Genomic DNA, 26,762 nt, shown 5'->3' with positions numbered 1-26,762 from the left:
TATACCCCCTTCAAATGCATATTTAAAAAGTTCAGACCCTTTGGTAACTATTTATGTCTTTTTTTTTTTTTTTTATTGTAATTTTTTTTTTTCCATTAACATTTTTATTTGGGGAATATTTTGGTGTGGGGCATAAACAGTTAATTTTTAATGTTGTTCTCTGTGTAAATTGTAATGTTTAAATTTTTTGCTGTAGTTTTACTATTTGGCCACAAGATGGCCACCTTCATTTTTGTTTTCAATCCTTGTACTTCCTGCTAAGCGGAAGTACAAGGGCGATGCAGAACTCTCTCCGGGCAGAAGAACTGAAGCCTCACAGGTGAGCGCTTCGGTTTTTCTGCGGGGGAAAGGGATCGGTGATCTGGAACCATGTTCCCTTTCACTGATCCCAGGGCTACCGGGCGGCACAGCGGGGATGCGGGGGCGCGCCCATGCGCGGGAGCGCTGCAGAGCTGCCGCCCGGACGTGAGCTTCACGTCCGGGCGGCGGAAATGGTTAAAGGAGTTATCTCCAAGGAGAAAACTCAGGTGAAAAAGTTAATTGCATATAGTCCCTTGTGTGTTATGATCTTCATACCAAAGACTTATTTAATCATTTTAATGTGTCAGTAAATCAGTCAAAGTTGGATGTGTGTGTTTTTCTTGCATCCACTCTCTATCTGGGTATTGCATGGCCACTCTTCCTTAAAGAGACACTGAAGTGAAAAAAGATTTGTATGTAAAGCACAGCTAAGAAACAAAACAGTAGGAGCAAAAACATAAGTCTAATATTGTTTCCAGTACAGGAAGAGTTAAGAAACTCTTCCAGCACAGGAAGCATTAAGAGCCATTGAGCTCCAGGACGTTCAAAGTCGCAGAAAGCTCTGTCTTCTGAAGCTTGTTATCTCAAGTATTTGGCACTGTATGGTTTGTTTTTTTGTTTTTTTTGCAGATAACATCTCAAAAGTTCACTTGCCTGTTCTATAAAATCATTTAGAATGATGAGTACTGTGTAAATTGCAAATATTAGAGAATGATGCAATGTTATTAAAAAAAACTATATAACTGTAAATAATAACAACAGAATATTTTCTTTGCTACTGATGTTCTAGTAATTATCCGTACTACACAACCAATTCATTATATCATGATTTTTTTTTTCCACTTCAGTGTCTCTTTAACAATGTGTCATACCATACATTAATTTTGGGGTGAATGCACTAAACTGCAATAAGTAGAATAACATAAGCTACGTCCTGCATGATGAGAAGAGAAGAATGCAATACATTATATGCAATGTATTACACTCTACTCGTGCGCAAGACTTCACATGTGTAAATCAGCTTAATGTAGTTTAGTGCCTGTACCCCATTGTAATCTAAGCTATGTGCAGTTACCTTCACTTTGTGTTCCTATGAAGCCCATACAAACTACAGCACACAGGTGTCTGGCCTCTGTCTGCATTCAGTACATGTTCACCAGGTGGTGCCCTACTAACAATGCCTGCCTATAGCAGTCTTTATAACCTACTGAGCATAAAGAGATGCATTCCCAGAGAGGTCGGAGTCCTTTAATGGGTCAGTGGCTGCGGTTAGTGAACTGCTAAGGCTTCCTGGGAAATCCTTTGCAATATCATATAATGGAAAGCCCCCCACTGTCAATACAAATTAGAGTGGGTGGACCATAAAACATCCAACTAGTTGTCTAAAATAGAGTTGAGCCGAAATTTTCGTAATTTCGCATTACTATAATTACGCATGCGAAATTTGCGATTATGATGCGAAATTACGGTAGCGTAATTGCCATTAAAATCGTAATTGAAAATACCGTAAGCGTAATTTTCAACGCGTAATTTCGCGTTTCGTTCATGCCGTAATTTCGCATTAAACGCTACCGTAATTTCGCGTTAAACCGTAACGCTCCGTATAATGTAAAAAAGCCGCCGACTTTAAGGGTTAATAGCAAAGCCCCCTTAAATGCCAAGAGCTTCAAATTTGGAGAATATATTAAGGAGATCAGGAGGAATAAGAGGAAATTTTTTTTTTTCAAAAAGACCTTATAGTTTTTGAGAAAATCGATGTTAAAGTTTCAAAGTAAAAATGTATACATTTAAAAACCCGCCGACTTTAACGGTTAATAGCAAAGCCTGCTTAAAGTTTAGGAACACCAAATTCCCAGGGTATATTAAGGGGATCAGTGGGAATAAGAGGAAATTTTTTTTTTCAAAAAGACCTTATAGTTTTTGAGAAAATCGATTTTTAAGTTTCAAGGGCAAAAATGTCTTTTAAATGCGGAAAATGTCAGTTTTTTTTGCACAGGTAACAATAGTGTATTATTTTCATAGATTCCCCCAAGTGGGAAGAGTTTTACTTACTTCGTTCTGAGTGTGGGAAATATAAAAAAAAAACGACGTGGGGTCCCCCTCCCAGACCTCTTTAACCCCTTGTCCCCCATGCAGGCTGGGATAGCCAGAATGCGGAGCACCGGCTGCGTGGGGCTCCGCACCCTGACTATACCAGCCCGCATGGTCCATGGATTGGGGGGTCTCGGAAGGGGAGGGGCAGCCAAGCTTTCCCCTCCCCCTCCGAGCCCTTGTCCAATCCAAGGACAAGGGGCTCTTCTCCACCTCCGATGGGCGGTGGAGGTGGAGGCCGCGATTTCCTGGGGGGGGGGGGTTCATGGTGGAATCTGGGAGTCCCCTTTAAAAAGAGGTCCCCCAGATGCCCACCCCCCCCTCCCAGGAGAGATGAGTATAGAGGTACTTGTACCCCTTACCCATTTCCTTTAAGAGTTAAAAGTAAATAAACACACAAACACTTAGAAAAAGTATTTTAATTGAACAAAAAACATAACCACGAAAAAAGTCCTTTAATATTCTTAATTAACCATTAATACTTACCTGTCCCTTTAAATAAATGATCCCTCGAAATAGCCTCGGAAATGTTCTATCAGTTACAATGTAACAAAGTTATTACAATGTAACAACTTTGTTACATTGTAACTACGCCGCACCCGACGTCACTCGCCGCTCAGCTGCCGCATACGCGTCTGCGCTGCACAGACCCGACAGAGCTCTGAGCTATATAGCTCAGAGCTCCTTAAGCATCTTTGAATTTGGGCTCCAAGGAGCCCCATTGGTCCTTAGCAGACCAATGGGGTTCCTTCAAATCAGAAGGAACCCCATTGGTCTGCTAAGGACCAATGGGGCTCCTTAGAGCCCAAATTCAAAGATGCTTAGAGAGCTCTGAGCTATATAGCTCAGAGCTCTGCCGGGTCTGTGCAGCGCAGACGCGTATGCGGCAGCTGAGCGGCGAGTGACGTCGGGTGCAGCGTAGTTACAATGTAACATAGTTGTTACATTGTAATAACTTTGTTACATAGTAACTGATAGAACATTTCCGAGGCTATTTCGAGGGATCACTTATTTAAAGGGACAGGTAAGTATTAATGGTTAATTAAGAATATTAAACTTTAACATCGATTTTTTCAAAAACTATAAGGTCTTTTTGAAAAAAAAAATTTCCTCTTATTCCTTCTGATCTCCTTAATATATTCTCCAAATTTGAAGCTCTTAGCATTTAAGGGGGCTTTGCTATTAACCCTTAAAGTCGGCGGCTTTTTTATATTATTACGGTTTAACGCGAAATTACGGTAGCGTTTAATGCGAAATTACGGCATGAACAAATACGCGAAATCCTTCTTCATTACGATTATGAACTTACGGCCATAATCGTAATTACACTAATTACGCGAAATTTCGCGAAATCTTAATTACGTCATTACGCTCATCTCTAGTCTAAAATGCTCAATGGATTCAGTTGTTCTCACAACCCTTCCTGGGGTGCAAAAAGTAATGGAAAAACAAAGCTATACAGTATATACAGAATAGGAATAGAATTATGAACACATGCCGTATGCCCCTGTTCTCTCATTAGCTAGTAAATGGTTATAATTAATCAAGAAAGGTGAAAATCAAGTTAAGGTAATCTGCTCTCATGCAAATGTAATGCAAATTGTATGCAGCTTGGTATGGGATCAACCAAACGTACATCCTGCTGAATGATTATGTAATTAGCCTAGTTACAAACTATCAACTACAACTTGTATTCAATTTGCATGCAAACCACAATTATTAGCATATCATTGACTTTCTCTTTTGAAAGTTTACCATGAGACAAAGAAGAATGAAGGCCCTAAAAATGCGTAAATGCAAATATAGAGTCAAGGAAATGTTGGCAGCTGAAAACCCGATAGTAGAATATCAGTAGATTTACAGATATTCTACTAATTTAGATTGTAAGCTCGCCCTTTAGATTGTAAGCTCACAAGGGCAGGGCTCTGTCCTTTGTGTCCTGGAAATCATTATACATTTTATTCATCATGTTACTTTTATCACTGTTATTACCAATTATATATCTTGTAGTCTGTATTTTGTATCTTTTTTTATTTTGCCACCAATTATGTATTCTGCATATTGGTGTATGCCATTGTCTGTATTATGTACCCCATGTTCGTTTCAAACTTTGTACAGTGCCACGGAATATGTTGACGCTTTATAAATTAATATTAATACTATTTCAATGACGATAGTAAAAGTAAGTACTACAACTCTATTCTGACACTGAACCTTCCCACTACCGATACCTTATCCACCTCCCCACGGCAGACCTTACCCAACTCCCATGGCTAACTGTAATCACCCCTCACGGTTAACCTTAACCACCTCCCCACAGTAGACCTTGACCACCATCCATGGCTAACCTTAATCACCCATCATGGCTAACCTTAACCACATCCCCACAGCAGACCTTAACCATCATCCATGGCTTACTTTAATCACCCCTCACGACTAACCTTAACCACCCCCCAGCTATCCTGTCCTTAACCCCCCCCCCCATGGCTATCCTTAATCCCCCCCACAGAAATACAAATTTTCGAGCGTACTTTAGGAGACCATAGAAAAAATAGGCAATGGGGGAAATTTGGGCGCCCGTGCCACCTGATAAATACTGGGTACCAGCACCTGATATTTATCGGCCACCACAGGTGCCCATATTTCCCCCATTGCCAATATTTTCTATGGCTCAGGCTTCCACCAGGTGGTGTATGCAGAGCCTGCATCACAGCAAGCATTTGTTCCTCACCTCCCTCAGAATCCAGAAGCTGGAAGACAACCTTGTTCTGATCCTCGGAGGCTCTCGATCTATCAGGTAAGATTGCCATTTGCCACATGACGACAGACGGCAACCTCACCATAGGGGTAGAGCACCACCTAGAGGACAGGAGGGAGAATTGCACGCTGGATCCTGGGGGGTTTAGTGAAGTGCAGGGCTGCTGCAAATCTATCTGTGGTAAGATTTTTTCTCAGTGTCGAGGATCTAAAAGCACATTACAAAAATGTCTTTTAGACCCTAAAATCAGGAAACAACTATACCGCCAGGGAGGTTAAAACATATTTACATTATTACAGCAGCCCTGGGCCGCCCATGATGCCAGGTGATGCCTCTTTCTCATCGGGGGCAGGACAACATCATTCCTGCCTCCCTCTCCATGGGCCCCCCTCTAGTCCCCCCTGCAGAGCTGGCACAGCAATGTGGGTTGTAATTAACCGACCTGCTCGCTCACATCTTTATATTGATCATTATTTATATGTTGTGCTCTGTAGTGACTGTGTTAATCATATAACTGGAAAAGTAAAAAAGAAAAAAAATGTGGATTACTGAATGAGAACCTCTGTCTCAGGCTACTCCAACAAGAAGGCTTTCATAGTAAGATGCTGGCTCTGTCCTTAATATAGAATCACTGAAACTGTATATTAAAGCACCATGGGCGTAGCAATAGGGGGTGCAGCGGTAGCGACCGCATCGGGGCTTTTGGGCCAGAGGGGCCCCGAAGGGCCCTCCCTCAACTACAGTATTAGCTCTCTATTGGGCCTGTGCTCATAATCATCACTTCTATAGATAGCTTTGAATAGTGGTAATCATTAACAAGCTGTTCCCCATCCCCTTCTTGCTCCTCTGACATTGTAGTTACCATTGGCAGGTTTTGGTGCGCCGTCTCAATTGTTATGTATAGAGTGCTTGAGGGGCCCCATTGTAAGACTTGCATCGGGGCCCACAGCTCCTTAGCTACGCCACTGTAAAGCACCACACCAAGCAGGGATGTTATCTGTTGTGTTCTGACTCCTGTGGGCTCTACTGAAGAGTGGGGAATCAACTGCTTACCTTTTACTGACATCAATAATTTCCACAGAAAAGCTTGGACACTCTTCTCTATCAGTATTTTCTCTTGATGTATAATTTCCATGCTGTACTTTTTATAGTATTGCTATTGGAAAGATGCTTATGTTGTGAGACTTGCTTGAATTTGCTGCTTGTGATGGCCTGATGCAGATTTCCATCTGTGCTTCCAGGTGGCACCGGATTGCAATTAGTGTGGAAAAGAAAACGGCCACAATGATTGTGGACTGCAAAAAAAAGCTAACTCAGCCATTACCAAGAAGTGACAATCCTGTGGTGGAAACCAGTGGCAAGGCTGTATTGGGGTCCCTGGAAGACGAAGCATTTGAGGTGAGAGAAAATGTTGAAGATGTGCCATTAAGGCATATTTTATTGTTTATTATTGTGCCGAGACAAAAAGTGGCCCATGCGACTTGTGGAAGTCTTCTACTAAGCAAACAGAGTGTTAGATACGCTCTAGCAAAATTCTGTGATAGACAAACTTAGAGCTAAATAAGCAACTATGTTGCAGTTTTTAAATGTGTTCATGTGGTTCTAGATCCAGATCAAACCTCACGTGGCCTTAAAGCGGTATACAACCCTGACATAATATTCAATAAAAACATGTTTTCCTAATTTTTATACGCCATACGGTTATCATATTTGGTTTTGTGCATAAGTATTATTATTTATTTAGAAATTACAAGTTCCCAAAGTACATTTTTTTTTGCTCTGAGACCTGCCTTTGCATTTTACACATTACTGGTTTTATTCATCTTGTATTGAAGGCAGAAATGCTTTCTGAGTCTGTCTGTGTTCAGGAGAGTCTGCACAGTCAGAGAATGTGTCACATTCCTCACTTGATACAATTAAGTAAACACAAGATAACATTATCTTCAGTTCGGATGTGTCCAGCTTTCTCTGCACTTAGCTTGTAGGTCCTGTGTTTAATTAATTGAATGCTGTTCTAGTAAAATAAAAATGGTGGTACTATATAATATGCTGTAAATAATCATTTTGTGCAAAGAAGAAATGCTGGGTTTCATTCCACTTTAAAGAGGAACTTCAGCCAAGGAATGAATTTCATTCCAATCAGTAGCTGATACCCCTTTCCCATGAGAAATCTTTACCTTTTCTTGAATAGATCATCAGGGGTGTCTGTATGGCTGATATTGTGGTGAAACCCCTCCCACAGTGTGATGTCATGACCAAGGTCCTGACAGTTTTTGTATGTGAACCTTGTGGAATTGAGGGAGATGATGTTTTTTTCCAACTGCCAAGCAAGCAATATCTCCCTCTGTGTATAGAACTCTCAATGACGACCATTCCATACAGATCACCTGGCAGGACTAAAGATGTCACCACCAGTGATAAACTTCAGAATGTAAATCAGAGAGAGGAAAGATTTTACAATGGGCAAACACTAAATAATGTATAAATAAATATTATTATAGACAATAAACAATCTTATTCATTATGTCATTTTCACTTCAGTTCCTCTTTAAGTTCTTCTAGAGTTATAGTTATAGAGATAATGGTGAGATATCTCTACACAAGCCTAGGCATCAGAGGGTCACATAAGGAGGCCATGTAAAACACCACTAATATTGGCAATACGTTTATAAGAAGTTCAACAAACCAGTTTTGATGGGGAGGTGTCAGCATATTTGTATCGTTTTTGTTGCTTCTTGTGCCTATAATTAGAAGATTCTCCCCACTTCCTGTGACAGCGTACTTAAAGTGAAGGGAAATATTTTCAATGGAAACAAATTCCATGCTGCTGACAACGAAAATGTAGTTAGGAATTTAAACACTTGATCAAATCCATCTACTGTATGTCTCAGTAAACAAATTAAAACTAATACTAAAATTAATACAAAGAAATGGGGATGGAATGTAGGCATTGCTCATACAAAAGTAGAGAGAATACATAGAAGGACTTTCCTTGTAGCACGACAAGGTATAGCACATCTGATTCTATAAGTGAATGTGTCTGCACCTGCTCCTCTTCTGAGTTGTGAACCACCCTATGTGAATGCTTGTTGGTGGTCTCACACTCTCTCATATCTTTTTTTAGCTTGGGAAAATTAGCCCTTCACTTTACACATACTATATTGAAATGAGGTAAATCCTTGTAGTGGCTGAACATATAAAGGCGCAGATATTATTTTTATACACAAATCCCTCTGTTGCTGACCAGTTGTTGACCACAATGTGGAGTTTGCATAAACAACAGTTAACTGCGCTGCCCATGCATTTGAATGGGCAGTGCTTTAATGAAAAACGTGGTAAACATCCTGCAAGTACCGATGTCAACGGGCCCTAAATCTAAGATTCTAAACAGCAGTGGAACTGCCTATCCTTAAATCCCTGTGTCTGGGAAGGGTGGGAAGGAATACTGTGGTTTGACATAAAAAGTGCAGACAATATAAATATATATATACATATATTTTGTTTCACTAATTTCACATAAATTCCTATTGGGATTTTTTATTTTTTTTAATCTAGCCCCTCCTTTATTCCTGCCTAGCCCACTATTGTATCCCCACCCTCTTCAAAAACCGTCTACACGTTCACTTTTGATGGCCATTAACTTTGGGAGTCACATGACTCCAAAGTGCATGCAGAGAGCCACAATCATCATGGCCACTTGGCCACTTTGGCTCTAATTATGCTGTCTCATCCCTACTTCAATCACACACTTAAACCACATCCCAGCAATCCCTACACTGTTCCAATAACATCATGCCACCTTTAAGTATCACACTATCCAGCTATGCTCCTGCCAATCAATACACTAGAATTGGCTGTAACAGTCCAAGTGTATTTCCCATCTAAGCTGTAACTCAATGTTTTAACACAATGCGGATTTATTTTGCTATCTTGTGGTTATTGCTTTAAGAAATAAACAAATGTTTCAGTTACTCTGAGGAAATAGATTGTAACTAAACATCTTTGAAATTAGGAGAGGTTTAAGTGGATCAGTTAGTGTAAATATTTGTAGCTGTATACAGTTTAGAAATGTTAACCTCTTGAGTAAGAGCTCAGTATCCGGTTATACATTTTAATTGTTAATCACCCTCAAGTACCGGTTTTGACATTGTGTATTTTTGATTAATCGAGCTATGACTCATCTTAAGTATCAGGGAAATGTAATTTACATGACTTATGGAGTGGTAGTGGTTGATTTACTAAAGCTAGAGAATATGGAAAATATAAGAGAGCATAAGTGATTAGGCTGGTCTAGACTGGATTTTTTTTAATTTTCTGCTGTTAGGTGGAAAAACTTTTGCAGCATTTGTCAGGGTCATAACAGAAAAAAAGTCAAGACGGCTGAGTGTGTATGCATTATTTGTGTGACTGTAGTCATGTAATAATCACGGGTTTGCATTGGATTTATGAAAACAAGTTCTTGTTCTGCTGAGGAAGAATTTGACTGGCCCATTTTTAAGATACATACATTTGCATAAAAAAATTGCATAATTCTGCATTAACTTGGAATTATTGCAACTCATTGACCATCTGTATGCAATAGTAAAACAATGTTATTTAGATATGTGCAGTGTTGCGGAAGATGTTGGCGCTATATAAATAATAATAATAATAATAATAAGTAGAACGTGAGTCATAATAAGTAATAATACTTTATATAACTCTAACACCTTTTATCATGTTGTCATTGCTAACACTATGTGAAATATAATTATTTAGTAATAATTATCTTAGCCAAAATATTAATGACACCAGAATGATTGTGGAAAAAACTTCCTAGATGGTTTACAGACCACATGTATCACATGTATGGCCCTGATTTAAAGAGGAACTCCAGTGAAAATAATGTAATAAAAAAAGTGCTTCATTTTTACAATAATTACTGTATGTATAAATAATTTAGTCAGTGTTTTCCCATTGTAAAATCTTTCCTCTCCCTGATTTACATTCTGACATGTATCACATGGTGACATTTTTACTGCTGGCAGGTGATGTCAGTGGAAGCAGATGCTGTTTGCTTTTTTCGCAATTGGACCCAGCTGTAAACAGCTGTTATTTCCTACAATGCAATGAAGTTCACAGACAGGAAATTGTCAGGACCGTGGTCCTGACATCACTTTGTGGAAGGGGTTTCACCACAATTTCAGCCATACAGAGCCTCCTGATGGTCCATTTATGAAAAGGAAAAGATTTCTCATGGGAAAGGGGGTATCAGCTACTGATTGGGAGGAAGTTCAATTCTTGGTCATGGTTTCTCTTTAAGTAATGATAGCAAAGTTAACATAAGGTTTAATAAATAGTATAATTTTAATGTTCTACCATAACCAATGGAAACAGCAGAACCTTAATGTCCACTGAAACTAGGTGGCACTTTTATTTGTTAGCAGGTTATGCACTATTTACAGTTCTGATACACTAAACTTCACAAAGGTGTTTGATGTGGGAGCTGAGATATTGGTGTTAAGAGATACATGACTGTGTTGAAAATGCTTTTCGATGTTCTTTATACGGTAAGAATGCTCCAGCGGTTTATCTTTACTTTTTGTAAGTGATATAACATCAAGGAAAGCTTTGGGCTATAATCTACACAGCAGCTTTTTGTCTGTAGAAAGTGCTGAGAGATGTGTGGCAGCTCTTGGCTTGAAGTGCTGTGGGCTGTGTGTGCTTATCGCCCCTCCTTACATAACACAGTGGCACCATTCGGATATGCTCGCTGATAAAGGCAGCTTTTCACAAACCTCCCTTCAGACTTTCGAGGAAGGTCTCTTTTCAGAAACACAGCCTGACTTAAAGGGCTAGTAAACCTATACCTTATACCTGTGTAAAAAGGCAGTTAATAACATTAACATAGACGTATTTTAATTGAAAATAAACAACAACATCCAAACTGTTAAAGATGTGTTAACAAAGGCTAAATCTTTGTCAGGAATGAGTAAATAAATAGAAGGAGGTTTTAAATCAGGATGATACCATTTATTGGCTAACTACAAATGAATAAGAATAAACAAGCTTTCGGCCTTGCAGCCTTCGTCAGGTTTACATCCAATAAATGGTATCATCCTGATTTAAAACTTCTTTCTTTTACTGATGGCTAACACGGTACAATACCCTACTGCTACTAAATAAATAGAGTGATATAGATTATAAGCATTCAGTAAAACTTTTTTCCCATTCCTGAGTGATGCTAGCCCACCACGTGTGTCTCTGTATCAGTACTATCTGTTCCTATTTACCCGCCTGCCTTCCTGGAAGTATCTGATTAATGCTTTCAGAGGATGGAACCCCCCAAAATACCACATTAGGGTCTAGAGCACTGGCTGATCTTATAAAGAGGCTTGAGGCTTTTTGTGACACTTACCAAGCACTATGTGAGGCGAGTGGTTGGTAGCTTTTAAATGCTTAAATGGTGGTCTTTTTTATTCGCTCACTGACTGAATTGGTGTATGAGTTATATTAGACTGTTTTCTTATTAGGTTAAAAGATCACATAGTGAAGTCATGCTGACTATAGTAGCTCCATTGTGCAGGGTACTTTTGCGGGAGCCTCATCAAGACTCTAGGGGCCGCACATGTCCACACCCTCTGGTGGTTCAACTTCTGCTACTGTGTGAATGTTTAGTGCGCTTCAGCTGTATGAACTTTTCCCTGATCTTACTTTATACTGGCCATTGTTTCCACTATATACATTTTTTGAGCTTTGTATGATAAGCCGCAACATAGGTCAGTGAATTTCTTTTATAAAACAACCTTTTAGAGGGTGAGTCACACTGGTGGTCTGGTTATATACGATGCAGTCTTGCAACCCTAGCAATTATTTGTTGGTAATCACATTATTAATTAAACTGCAGTATCGTAAAGCAACCACATGATGTCACTGTCTGTAAAGTGAGGTGATGATCTTTATGGTATTATGATGTTTTCCTGTATTTTTTCTCTGTTCCTCTCTGTTCTAAGTAATCTGCATTTCCTGATGGTGGTGTATGATTGAATCTCTGCATGTTTTTCTTCCGTAAAAAGTTCTAACTTGTTATACTGGGTGCCTATCCACGTGTACAGACCACTCTGCTCCATAAAAGCCATGGCTCAACTGGAGCTATACTATTATCATCTTGAATGTTGCCCATCTGTTTGGCACTATACTGTGTATCTTCTCAAGGGGAGATCCAAGCGACATTTTTACAAGAGCTTTAACAACTTTGCGGCATTACTATTTATCCACCTTTTTGTACGGAAATAACTGCCTCGCTGTTAGCTAACATGACTGGATTTACAAATAAGAAGTACGTTTCTTCCTGAGTAAAATGAGCCACAAATCAATTCTCTCCTATGTTGCTGGCATTTACAGGTAAGTAGTAGAAATCTGACATTACTGACAGGTTTTAGGCTAGTCCATCTCTCCATAGGGGATTCTCAGCATGGCCTTTATTCTTTATAAAGACAGTCTCTGAAAAAGATTTATACAAAGATGCTGACCAAACTTCCTGCTCACCGTACACTTTTTTGCAGTTGGATGAAGCAACTGCCATTCACTAAGTGTATTTTGAAAATAAAGAAATCCCTGAGGAGATGGGCTACTCCAAAACTTGTCGGTTCTGTCAGATTTCTACTACCTACTGTGACAGCAACATAGGAGGAGAGACGTAATTTATGGCTCATTTTACTCTGGAAGAAACATACTTCTTAATTGTATACATTTACATATATTTTAAATGTTAAGATTTTCGCGACAGAGGTCCTTTAAGTTCAGATACTGTATATTTTTGGACTTGCCCATGTTATTAGCACACTGCTTTTTTGTTTAGTGAGTTAAATTCCTAGATTTCACATCCATTACTATGCAGTGGTAAGTACAGTGTGTAGAGAATTTTTGGGTGCAGTACCCTTAAACATGTGATTCAAAATGATCCTAAATTCATCCTTTGAGGAATATTTTTAAATTGCTATAGTTTAACCCCGCTCAGAGGGGGCTCTGAATCTAATATCTCCACTGCAGTCTATGGCCATTGTGTGATCCAGTTAATTTGTGTTTAATAAAAATATGTTTTACTAATATTAAGTATTTATATAGTGTAAAACATCTTCTGCAGCACTGAACGCATTATATTGTCTTTTTCACTTATCTGTCTTTCCGAGGGGCTAACAATCTAACCCCTATTATACTCATATGTCTATATATGCATCATGTAGTGTATGTATTGTAGTCTAGGGGCAATTTAGGGGGGAAGCCAATTAACTTATCTGTGTGTTTTTGGGATGTGGGAGGAGACATGAGTACCCAAAGGAAACCCACACAGACATGGGGAGAACATACAAACTCCGTACAGATAGTGCTGGGATTCAAACTAATATGCCACCGTGCTGCCCCATCACTGTTTGTTCTGTGTGAAAGTATAAGCAGCTGCCTCTTCTATATTTAAGGGTCAGGGAATTTGCAAAGTGACACAACGATCACTAAGTGCAGGCTTTTATTTACTTGCTTAACTACTATCAGCCATTAAAAGCAATTTGTTTCAGCAGCGCACATAATCAGGGCTTGTTGTGCTGAATGTAAAGAAAGCTGCACAGACATCTGTGGGATCCTTTATAACATCATTGCAATCTTATATCTAAATGCCTCCAGTTGGGTGTTTATTGTGGAAATTTATGAGGACAGAAAATGGGTGATTGTGGCAAAGCTTCTGAAATCGGTGCAGCTTCCAGATGGGACTCATTTCCCATACACAGCGCACAGGCGGCCGCTGCAATTTGTTGTACAAACAGTCTGACAATTACTCTTCAAAGGCAAATTGAAATGATAAATATGCATTCGTGCTCCTGTTTGTAAACAATAAACACTCTTATTTTATGGCTGCATAGGTAGAATTGCAGCCTGCTTTGTGCTTTTGCCCATTCCTAAAAATTATTGTGTACGCAGGAGGTTGTTTACTAAAAGAGATTGCGATTTGTTGGCCTCTATGGCGCAGTGACAAGTTCTCACAGCATTCTCCTTTTATTTAAATATTGTCAATCAATTGCTACTGTCACCAGCAATTCCCTTCTGCATTGCTAGTAACTAAGATTCGTAAGTGTTCTGTGCCAGTCACATACTTGCTGTCCACATGTTAGCAACAGGTCATCCTGGAGCAATGATTTGCTGTTACGTGGTCCTATGAGTTAGCTAGCTACAGCAGCAATTCTGAAGTTAGCCACTAATAACCAGTAGCAGAGACTTGCAGTTGATTATTTCCTGCCCATGTGACATTGGCCTTGAATATTGAATACCTTGGCCTAAGATATTGAAATAAGTATGTTTATGAAAGAGAAGAGGATGTGGCCACTGGCATTGTTGGGAAGTGAGAATACCAGAGAATTCCTGGGCTACATTGCTCCTTTACTTGTAGTCCTTTCCACCATATAGAGTCCACCATTATAGGTGCCCGTTGTTATAATGCCATCTAGAGTGTTACAGTTATAATACCCCCACCCACCATTACAGGAATGTCAGTTTAGAATCCCCTGTTATAGTTCCCCCTTGTAATGCTCTTATGAGTGCTTAACCTTCACATTATGTTGCAGTGCTCCTGTTAGGGTCCCAGCCGGTTTTAGTGCAATTAGCTAGCTTATTACTCTCATAGTGCACTCAGTTTTCCTTGTCATAGTTATGTTATGGTACCCTCAGTAAGTCCCCTCCCCTATATTGCCCATGTTATGGCTCCCTGCTTCTAAGTGTCCCCCTTAATTGCTGTCAATCGAGTATGCTTTAAGTTCTGTGTTATATTTAGCTCTTTCCTGCTCACACCACTAGCTGCCTGCTTTTAAGTCCCAAGCCTACATTGTCTACTCTGCTCCCTGCCATCACATGACTATGATTTTGGTGGCAGGGGCAAAAAAAGAATCCCCAGAAGGACTTGGAAGTTTACTGATGGTGATGCAAACTGCAACACCACTGCTGTAGAGGTTATAAAATATTAACGATGTTATGTCAAATGGCTATTATAGATATAAATAGAGATTTGACTCTTTGATATTTAAAGTGTAACTCCACTTCGATCTAGGAAAGGCGTTCTTTGCAGAACCACTTGGAGAGTTGATACATTCTAGAAAGCTTTATTACTGTTTTCTTTTTACCACTTCTGTATTTTGTCGAAACTTGGAGACAGTAAAATAGAGGGAACACCTAATAAGAAGTAGCACAATGCAGCCACCGTATATGAACAGCCCTGGCTTGTGAACTGATCTGGGGCATTTTGGCATCTCTTTAGACATGCTTTTTCTCTTCCTATATGAATGAAACATTTAATACAAAAACATTCCAATTTTCAAGGGGTGCAGAAATGTATTACTTGCCATATGCTCAAAGATGGGAATTCGAGGTGTTTTCTAAGTCATACAGTGCAATGCTATTAAAGGGGAGAAATTCAAACTTACTTGCAATGTAACAGGGATACAGAGGCGCTAGAAGAATAAAAATGTCTAAAAAGTTTAAAATTTGCGGACGCAGTAGTGGACTTACCTCCTCTGAACAGACACAAGATATGCCAACAAAGTTTAGCAAAACTCAGCAGGTTCAGCACCTCAGAGTTCTTGGCTCAGCTACAGACCTGCACTGTACATATTGCTTGATGAAGCAGGGTCATGCCTGCAAAACGGGTTGCATTTTCCCCTGGAGTATGTAAATACATTTGTTTTGCTAAACTTTGTTGGCATATCTTGTGTCTGTTTGGAGGTGGTAAGTCCACCACTGCCTCCACAAATTTTAAACTTTTTAGACATTTTCATCTTCTGGCGCCTCTGTAACTCTGTTACATTGTTCTAAGTCCACCCTTGGTGGAAGGGTGTCATCCTCTTTCTTTCTGATCTAGGGAGAGCGACTTCTTAATCCTGAGTGGGGTCAGGTCTAATCTACCCACCTGCTAATACAGCGGTTACCTTTGAGGTAATCCTGCTTTGTGAGTATATTTGTATTTACTCTACCAATTTCACCCCATATTACCAGTACATACTTCACTATATTTGGCTCTTGGTGTCCCTATCTTTGTTCTCTTTGCAAATTTACTTGCTGTTTTTGAAAACCATAGCTGATTACAAACTGAAATACAATTTTACAAATGTATAATATCACAATATATCTATTTTTCACAAAGGTGGAAAATTAATGTTTTCCTAAGCCTTCGACTGCATCTACTGCGTTATGTCAAGGTCAAATAACATATTATATGAAAGAGCGCCCCATGTGGCCAAATTATATCACTGTAAAAATTCTCAATCAGTTAACATTTGTGCTGTTGTGTTAATGAGAGAAATGTACGGTAATTGCTTTAAGAGTATGTGACAAGTTAACAATGAAATGATTTGTCTACACAAGGAGAGATTTATAAACTACTGACTGGAGATATTAATCAAGAAGTAATTAGCTTTTAAAATGTTGCTTCACTTTCTGGGTATCCATAGACTGATAGTCCCTGAAGGGTTAACAGTGGTTTGATGGTGGAGATTGTGTAGTTTCCTGGCAGTGCAGGTGTTAATTTGATCACGTCTAGTGCATTTATTTGAACGTCTGGGATCTGGCACAGAAGGGCACTGGGGCTCCGAGCTGCAGAAAGCAGGGAGAAATAATGAGTTTCCCAGAGATGAAATTTACAGGTCTCAGACGAGTGTTTTTCCTGTATTTCTGTCCTGTAACATTCCTTCCTGATGAGGTTTAATCCACTCAGTGCAGCAGGGCAGAAATAAGTAGAGAACGCTTTGCACATGCTGAATTTAAAGAAGTAATTCCCAACAGGGCTGCAGAGTACCTGTGACTGTGACATTAAAAGTGTCCAGCCTCTTCCAGGAGATCAGACTGTGAACTATGAATCCTGTTACCTGCAATCCTTTCTGTCGTCTTTATCTCTTCCGTTATTACCGTATGTGACTCTTGAGCGCTTGTTGTAGAGTTCAGTTAATATTGTATATAACCCAGCACTTGGCAAGGAATGAGTGGGTGTGTCATTGCATATGATGGAACGCAGGTCTTGTTTGGCTCATGACACTATTGCTTTAAGTGCAGAATTTTGTTAGATATAAATAACAAGCTCAATTTAGGGGAAAAAAACACACCCACAAAAAAACAAAAAACAATGCTGACAGTGCAAATGTGATAAATGTCTGCTGTTTAGATGTTTTAAGTGATTTTACAAAAAAAATTCTAAAATACAATGCACTTAAACATTTTTAGTGCAGGACTGATAGTAAATGCACTGTTTCCTAGAGCTACATATTGTTTAGCTGATCCATTTTTCAAATGATCCTTGAGCTAATAAAGCTATATGATGCATTCACAATAAAATGTATATTTGTATAAAAAACCCTACATTTTGTATAAAAAACTACAACATCAAAGTAATATTGTCAAACAAGACAGTTTACAGACAATTGTAGAATAGGATTACCAAAAACTATATATATATATTCAATGGCTAATATCATAAGAGCTGAGTCAGCACACAGCCTCTGCCAGGATGCTTACAGTGCATTTCACGGTCCCTACCAAATGGCCCACCTTATAGATCACTGTCACTATTTAAAGGGAACCTAAACTGAGAAGGATATGGATTTTTCCTTTTAAAATAATACCAGTTGCCCTACTCTCCTGCTGATCCTGTGTCTCTAATACTTTTAGCCACAACCCCTCAACAAGCATGCAGATCAGGTGCTCTGACTGAAGTCAGGCTGGATTAGCTGCATGCTTGTTTCAGGTGTGTGATTCAGCCACTACTGCAGCCAAAGAGATCAGCAGGACTGACAAGCAACAGGTATTGTTTAAAAGGAAACATCCATGTCCCTCTCAGTTAAGGTTCCATCTCATCTCTTATTGGAAAAGACACTCAGGGTTGTAACCTGAACCCAGGAAGTCAGCAGGCAATAAGTGCATGATGACTGCAATAATAAGCTGACAAAAATTATGACAACAAACCCCTAAATATTCTAACCTTTTCCCCATTCTACCTAAATTAAACATAAGAATTACATTAATTTACTTTGCTATATGGGAAACATCTTAACAGTAACCAGTGCCAACCACTGGTAGTGTACAATCTTATGAACCTATGACTGTCATGCAGATTCATACACTTACTAGGTTAGGGTGAAAAATAAAAAAAAAGGTGTGCCAATACTTCTGATCTGCCTTTAAAGCAGGCAGTTGCGTTGTACTTTTTTCAGCACGGCTACTGTATGCTTTAAAACACACCTGATGTGAAAGGTATGTGGCGACTGACATATTTATTTCCTTTTAAACAATACACATTGCCTGGCTGTGCTGTTGATCCTCTGCCCCTGCTTTTAGCCATAGACCCTGAACAAGCATGCAGCAGATCAGATGGTCTGACTGGATTAGTCACATGCTTATTCCAGGTGTGCGGTTCAGACATAGCTGTAGCCAAAGAGATCAGCAGAATTGCCAGACAACTGGTATTGTTTAAAAGGAAATAAATATTGCAGCTATCATATCCGTCTCACTTCAGGTGTGCTTCAAGACTAATAATAAAAAATACATGGATTTTTAGACAGATTTAGAATTTGTCCATGGATGGTGTCTCTTGGACTGACTGTGAGAGTGAGTTCTATAGAGCTGTGGCTGCATGTTGGAAAGCCCATGCACTATACATTTTATGTGGATCTTGAGAACCAACGTTGTCAAGACAAGACAAATAACATTTATATTGTGTTTTTCTCCTGAGCCCCTAGGGCACACACTCTACAGGCAGTAGCAGTGTTAGTGTCTTGCCCCAGGTTTCCCCACTGAATGGGTGCAGGCTTACTGACCAGGAAGAGCCAAGTTTTGAACCCTGGTCTCTTCTGTCAGAGGCAGAACCCTTAACCAGTACACTATCCAGCCACCTATCCAACCATATAGCACCATAGCTGCAGTCCCTAGGGCATACTCTATAGGCAGTAGCAATGTTAGCAAGTCTTGCCTGAGGTCTCCTCACTGAATAGGTGCAAGCTTACTGGTCTCCTGTGTTAGAGTCCTTTAACAAGTACACTATCCAGCCACCTATCCTACTATTATCCAGTCAACAAGGAAAATATGTTTGCAAGGTGGAGGATGTAGTTGTAGTAGTTCCTCCTGGTATGTGAGACCCAAATTATTCAAGGCTAGAAAACCAGCAGAAAAATATTACAATTCTCCAATTTACTGGAAATCAAAGGTGAGTTTGCAGAGCTGGGGAGATGTGTGAGCAGGGAAAAATACATAAGCTAGCAGTCAAGCTGCAGAATTCTGTGTTAACAGACAGAAGATAAATCTCCTTATGTGTGTTGGGCGACATGTTTGTAGTCACAGCAGCCACAGTTGTTTGATTGCTTTGCCAATCTTTGTTTCATGCTGTGTCATGAATCTGTCAAGAGAGTTTGTCTGAACTCATGAATTACCTGGTGCTCTGCATAACATCTGAATGTCATACAACTGGGCACTGGGTGTTGGGAGGGCAGATTTCTCACAATTATTCATTTTAGGGGGCCTTTGAAAATCCCAACCAATCCTCACCCAAGTCCTACTATATCCCTAACCTAACCATTCTCCTTGGTTCTAAAACAAATCCTTCCCCTAATGCTAACTGATAAAACTATTTTTTCCACAAGAGACACAAGGCACTGATAATTAGATTCCCTAACCTTTTCTGACCCCTTGGCAATACCATAACAGTAGAAAATATACATATCAGTATAGTGCATACCATATTTGGTTTCTTGGTTGCCCGTAACCAGAGCCGGGACAAGGTCTTCCAGCACCCAAAGTGCGTCCCTACATCCCTCCCACCCCAGCCATCACACACTGATTGCTATTAGACTAAGAGGTGCCCCAGGGCCCCCAACACCTTAATCTCTGGTCATCTGGCTTGCAGTCACTGCCATGTATCCCTTTTTTTTATTTCTCTCTGCTTCAAACACATTAGGGGAATGATATCTGAATGAGTTGTGCGCCCCCTCCTTCACTGCACACTGGGGCTGGAGCCTCTCTCGCCTCGGCCTGGCCCTGCCTATAACTTAAATGAGTGCCTTGTGAAACATACAGTGGAAGCAGTTTTTTGCTTTGAGTAAACTCTTCAATTCAGGCAAAACAAATCCAATGCAGAAAGTGTTTCGGCTGGGAGTTTAACCCTAGACTTGAGTAGTGCAAATCTGCAAAGCTGAAAAATCATTGTTCAGGTACAGTATGGTATCAGGTATAGACTTTGATTGAAAATATCGGTAAGCCAGCGTCCAAAGGAAAATCCGGGCGCAAGGTGATGCCCGATGATTATCGTTTATTGCAGGTTTTTCTCTGTTTTTAAAGAGACTCTGTAACAAAAATGTCATCCTTTTCTCGACCATCCTACAAGTTCCTAAACCTATTCTAATGTGCTCTGGCTTACTGCAGCACTTTCTACTATCACCATCTCTGTAATAAATCAATGTAACTTTCCCCTGTTGGACTTGTGGTAGTGGTTAGCACTCTCGCCTTGCAGCGCTGGATCCCCGGTTTGTATCCCAGCCAGGGCACTATCTGCAAGGAGTTTGTATGTTCTCCCCATGTCTGCGTGGGTTTCCTCCGGGCTCTCCGGTTTCCTCCCACATCCCAAAAACATACAGATAAATTAATTGGCTCCCCCCTAAATTGACCCTAGACTACAGTACTTACATTACATAATACATACATAGACATATGACAATAGTAGGAATTAGATTGTGAGCTCCTTTGAGGGACAGTTAGTGACAAGACAATATATATATATATATGTTGTACAGCGCTGCGTAAGATGTCGGCGCTATATAAATACTAAAAATAATAATAATAATAATTGTCGCCCTGTGTCTGGAAGGCTTCCAACTCTTCTGTGCTGATCTGTTATGCATGCCCCCCTCCAGGCCCCCTCTATGCACACTTCAGTGTGTGTAATTTACATAAGACAGCAGCGTCTCTGCTCTGCTCTGATCAGTGAGAGAAGAGAGCTGGATAACAATCCTCCTCTGTTAAGGGGCCCATACACCTAATGATTTTCCCGCCAATATACAGCCGATTCGATCACAGTGATCGAATCGGCTGTGAAATCGCCGCGCACACCGCTGACAGAACGATCAATTTCATTACGAAATCGATCGTTCCCATTGATTCCCGTCGATCCGCCCGTGCGGAAGATTTGTCTCGATCGGCGGCGGGTCGGGACTGCGTTGATAGCGGCGTTTGAATGCCTGATGACCGACGCAATACAGCGAGTATACATTACCTGTTCCGCCGGCGCGACTCCCCTGGTCCCCATTGTCTTCTTTCCGTGCTGGGTTCCGGACCATTTCTGCAGCTACACAGAACTTCCTGTCCCGGCAGGAAGTTTAAACAGTAGAGCGCCCTCTACTGTTTAAACTTCCCCTGGACAGGAAGTTCAGTAGCTGCAGGAACGGTCCAGAGCCCGGAGCGGAGAAGAAGACAGCGGGGACCAGGGGAGTCGCGCCGGTGGAACAGGTAATGTATGCAGGGGGGGGGGGGGGGAGGCAGCAGCTGCAGCTCCACAGATTGTGATCGGTTTCAGGCTGAAATCGATTCACAATCTGTTTGCAGTAAAGGTGGCCATACAATCCCTCTCTGATCAGATTCGATCTATCTGGATCTATCTGTTGGTCGAATCTGATGGCAAATTGACCAGTGTATGGCCACCTTTAGGCTGTGAAATGAGCTGGCTGACACATACTGAGGAATTACAGACACGGGCAGAGCTGTCTGCAGGAAGAAACGATCAGCCTGTCACTCAGCAGTGGATGATAGCTGCAGGGGGAAGAAGGTAAACACACAAATGATCTCTTGAGATTCAAAAGGAAGGCTGTATACAGCCTGCTTGTGTATGGATGTATTTTCTATGTGTGGACATACTGTACATCAACCTATTTCCTGTTTTGGTGGCCATTTTGTTTGTTTATAAACAACTTTTTAAAACGGTTTTTGGCTACTTTTAATGCGGCGGGGAGCGGCGAAATTGTGACAGAGGGGAATAGGAGATGTCCCCTAACGCACTGGTATGTTTACTTTTGTGCGATTTTAACAATACAGATTCTCTTTAAGCCGGCAAAGCTGGTGGCAAAGGGGGAAATTTAGGCATCGGGCAGCACTCAGTAATGATCAGTTTTTGCTCTTTTTTTTCAATTTGTGCACAACTAGGGGGTGTCTTAGGGTTAGGCACCACCAGCGGGCGTCTTAGGGTTAGGCACCACCTGGGGGGTCTTATGCTTAGGCATCGCCAGGGGTTGTTAGGCATAGGTAGTGAAAGAGTATGGTTAGGTTTAGCTATAGTTAAATATTGAAAATTAACACTTTAAATAGTAGATTATCTGTAAACTTATCAGCATTCTATTATCGACACTGTTCCTGTGCCCTATTTTCCATGGCGCTTAAAATTCACATACGCGGTACAATATAGTCTACAGTACTTTACCTTTTTAAATACAGTAATGTTTAGAATAGTATTGCACACTACAGTAAAATAGCATTTACCAACTGATTAACCTTTTGAACTGCCTATATTTCAGTGTATTTTAGATGTTCTTTTTTCAGCACTGAGTTGTGAACAGTGGTTCAGTTTATGTGCTCTGCATAAAAATAATTAATATCTGACCTTCTGAATATGGCAGGATAATGTACAAGAGCCCTTAAAGTGTATTTTCTGTATTTCACTGGCAGAAGTTCTCCAGCTTTTATGATATTTTCCATTCAGGTGAATTTACTGTGGACCGTATGAGCTCTGTATTGAAATTCCACCTGCTTCTAGCTTTCATACTGTATCATCCATCCACAGCATGAAGTCATTGATCTGTGTACTGAAAAGCTGCTGGCTGCCTAAGCTTCAGACTTTGGTCCTGTGATGTGACATGTGGCTTGCGGGTTACAATACTTGTAGGTGTGCAATATGTATGCGCTGGACACCTCTTAATACGCCAGTAATGGTTGTAGTGACAACTCTTCAATACTGGATTATGGATCTGTGCCTGTCTAACCTCTTTGTTATATATTATTATTTGGCTCAATAGAAAGATATATTGAAAAAGCGTGGGAAGAATTTTGTATGTGCTGTGCAATAACTAGTAGCAAGGCCGTATTTATACTTTTTGTACCCCTAGACCAAGTATGTTGTGACTCCCATTTCTTGTGCCACAGCGCCACTCCAATTCATTCCATGTGTATCATCCATGTACAGCAGCCCCTTTTTTCATGAACAGCTCCCTTGAGCATCAGTTTCCTTTTCCCTGTGTTGCTCCCCATTTTCACCCTCCTCTTTTATATGTAGTAACTCCTCCTTCGTTTCCAGGTGCCCATTCACCTGCAGCCGCCCAAGGCCAGGGCCTGTGTGGCCTTTCTAGAAATCCAGCCCTGAGTAGTAGCGAGCCTAACATATTGCAGCTTGCATACAACAGGAGTCTTGTGTATTGTGAAGCTGAACCGCAATAAGAATAAGCAGCAGGCAACTGAAATGCTTGTTCTGTTTCTCCAATGTACCAAGAGCTTAAAGTGTACCCGAGGTGACATGTGACATGATGAGATAAACATGTGTATGTACAGTGCAAAACATATTAATAACTAGGCTGTTTTACTTGTTTTATTTTGCTGCCTGAAAGAGCTAATTTTCTAGGCATGGAAGTGACAGCTTCTGTCTTGTGGGTACCTTGTCGGGAATACATCACTGATAAGCAAATTACAGCCATAAAAGTTTTCCTGGCAGAATACAACCTCTGAGGGCAGGGAGGGATACAATACATGAACTAGTGACCTTTTTCTAACTCTGGGACACTTAATAGGCTGCCACTGATTACAGACAGTAAAACATTCAACCTACATTGTAAATGTTTAAATATAAAAAAAACTCCTGGAATTCTTAAAAAAAAGTCATTTTTAGGAGTAGGAGGATGAATATAATGTTTATCTTATGTTTATGTTTATCTCATCATTTTCACCTTGGGTTTACTTTAAAGCTCAGAGCATTCAAGTATGCAAATTCTGACTTCCGCTCCGGAAGTTACACTCTGACGCACCCAATTCTGCACCCCACTATTGGTTGCTGAGTGCGTCGGAGCAGATGGCGTCTCTCACCAATAGCGGTATGAGGCACAAGAAAGTGGGTCAGAACACTGTATTAAAAGCTGTCAGTTTTCTCTATATTAAATGGTTTCAGGGTATATAGAAAATATGGATGCCATATAAATGTACCTAATTATGGGGGAAGGGCTAGCACCTATACTAGGTTTTACTCCTCCATTTGTCCCTAGAATAGAATGTTCTCATTTTCATGCAGTTCCCTTGTCTTCCTACCAAGCCAGGAGCCTTAGACATATTATAAGATAATTTAAAGATCATTTTTCCCCTAGCTATAATTCTCAATTATTATTACAGTGCACCATTATTGTTCATGAGCTTTTCCACAGCAAATGTCATTCTGGTTCCTTACTATCTTTCCAAATAATCCACTTTTGTGAAAAAGTAATCATGGATCCTGCATAGTAAAAACAAACATTCCTTGCAGCATGTGTTGGCCACAAGGTGGCACTGTTCAGTTAGCACAGAAGTCTGGCATAGGTATGGGCAGTATGCATATAGACATAGCAAATTCACAGATTACAGAATAATTACAAGGAAAAACTGAACAAGGTATCATTTTACATAAAAAAAAGTTTAGATTTCACATTTCTTTGTGATAGGTAATTACATTCTGTAGGTGTTTTACATTTATTATGTTCCCTTGATGAATATTATATTTCAAACATACTTGTGCATATTTTTTTTTATGTTAATTTGCACGTTTGGGCATAAAAGTATACAATTATTGTTATATTGTACAGATTCAATGCAACTCTGTAACTGCTTCATAGCTCTATGGAATACCTAGTATGTAATAACAAATTGCTTTATGTCTGATTTGCTACAGGGTGACATCCAGCAGCTACTGATAGTTGATGACCCCAAAGCTGCGTATGACTACTGTGAACATTACATGACGGACTGTGACACCCCAGCACACAATCTTCCCCAAGCTCAGGACCCACAAGTTGATGAGGTGAGAGATAATCATGGCTTTTTACAGGAAACAAAGGTTAGGCTTGTAGCATCAGTCTCAAAGACACTATTTATACATTTGTCTTGGAGACTGATGCTACCAACCATGGATTTCAGAGTTTTTTTCTACAGCTGGTGAAATTAAAAGGATTTACATCATACACCTTATATTTCAAATAACCTTATTGAAACTTTTCAGACAAGTCAAAGTAAGTGCAGTACAATTGTGTAGCTAAATAAAAAGGCAAAACAGATAAAAGAAATAGGGTTACAGACAATGATAAATAGGGGCGACAGACAGCATTAGGTCATACAAGGAAACAAGGTACAAGATACAAGATCATGCGATGAAGCAAGTGGGAAGAGTTCATGATGAAGTTGGATAAACTAGGGGGGAATACTTTTCCAAAAGGCTTACAATCTAAAGGGAAGGGGTAGGGGCACACTTGGTAGGGGGCTGCAGAACTGGTACTCAGCTGAGCAACTCAGGGCACAGGGGTGTGTGTGTGTGTGTGTGTGTGTGTGTGTGTGTGTGTGTGTGTGTGTGTACGTGTGTGTGTGTGTGTGTGTGTGTGTGTGTACGTGTGTGTGTGTGTGTGTGTACACGTGTGTGTGTGGGTAGTGGAAGGTAGTTCCAGAGAGTGTGGGGGGGGGGGGCAGCACTAGTTAAGTCTTGCAGGCACATGTGAGAGTGAGAAATGCGTGAGGAGGTCAGGCAAATTATGGTATAAAGCGCACTGCTGAAGAACAAATGGTATGGCAGAAACAGCATGTTCAGAAAACTGGCTAATCTCTAGATGAATGGAGTAATATACCGGTAGCTAAAATTGAAGAAAATGCTATTCAGTATTCCAAACTGATCAGTAATGTGAAGAGGCACACTTGCTGTCTATGGTGAATGCTGCCAATGTGTGTCTGTAGGATATCCACAATATCATGTTCGTTTAATATGACTGAAGAAACTGTGTAAGCTCACAAAAAGCACAGAGAAAAGCATGCAAGGGAGGAGCAGCAGTGAAGATGGTTAATAAGCCAGTTTCCTTCTTCCCATTATTGAGCAGCTTGGATTATTGGAAATCATTTGCCTCATTTCTATCTACATATTAATGCGTTCATCTGGATATAGATCAGAGTTTTCTCAATGTGTTAAGCCTGCCGTACTATTTAGGCTTCAGCAGTGTGCCTTATAGTATTGCTCCAAAGTTAACTGTTCCACCCAGTGGTGTAACTAAATTTACATGGAGCCCCAAACACTCTATTAATATGGAGCCCCAAAACATATCCAGGACAGCTGCAGTGTCAGAGACGATTCTATGCACATACAGAGGTGTTCATTACCAGCATAGCACCAATGAAAAGTTAATAAGATGGATGAAGGAGGGCCCCTAATAGGCCCCTCTGGTCCAGGGGCCCCGGTGCAGCCACAGCATCTGCATCCCCTATTGCAACGCCACTGGCTCCACCTCTTCCTTTGGATACTCACCTTAGGATAAGTTACTTATACTGGTCACATTAGAGCTTCATAAGAAGTATTGTCATT

At 40.3% G+C, this 26,762-nt stretch overlaps 1 protein-coding gene across 8 annotated transcripts in view; it reads left to right on the top strand.

Moving 5' to 3' along the window:
• Positions 1–26,762, top strand: part of COL11A1 (collagen type XI alpha 1 chain) — a 782,075-nt gene that overhangs the window by 538,161 nt on the left and 217,152 nt on the right. For all 8 annotated transcript variants that reach the window (XM_068240020.1, XM_068240025.1, XM_068240017.1 and 5 more), the window contains 2 exons: positions 6,391–6,547; positions 25,095–25,223. In XM_068240020.1, coding sequence (XP_068096121.1) covers positions 6,391–6,547; positions 25,095–25,223 — 286 coding nt within the window. The remainder of the gene's footprint in view (positions 1–6,390; positions 6,548–25,094; positions 25,224–26,762) is intronic.

Source organism: Hyperolius riggenbachi, chromosome 6 (genome assembly GCF_040937935.1).
Source record: "Hyperolius riggenbachi isolate aHypRig1 chromosome 6, aHypRig1.pri, whole genome shotgun sequence".
Classification (NCBI taxonomy): Eukaryota; Metazoa; Chordata; class Amphibia; order Anura; family Hyperoliidae; genus Hyperolius; species Hyperolius riggenbachi.
This window is presented reverse-complemented; position numbering and strand designations above follow the sequence as displayed.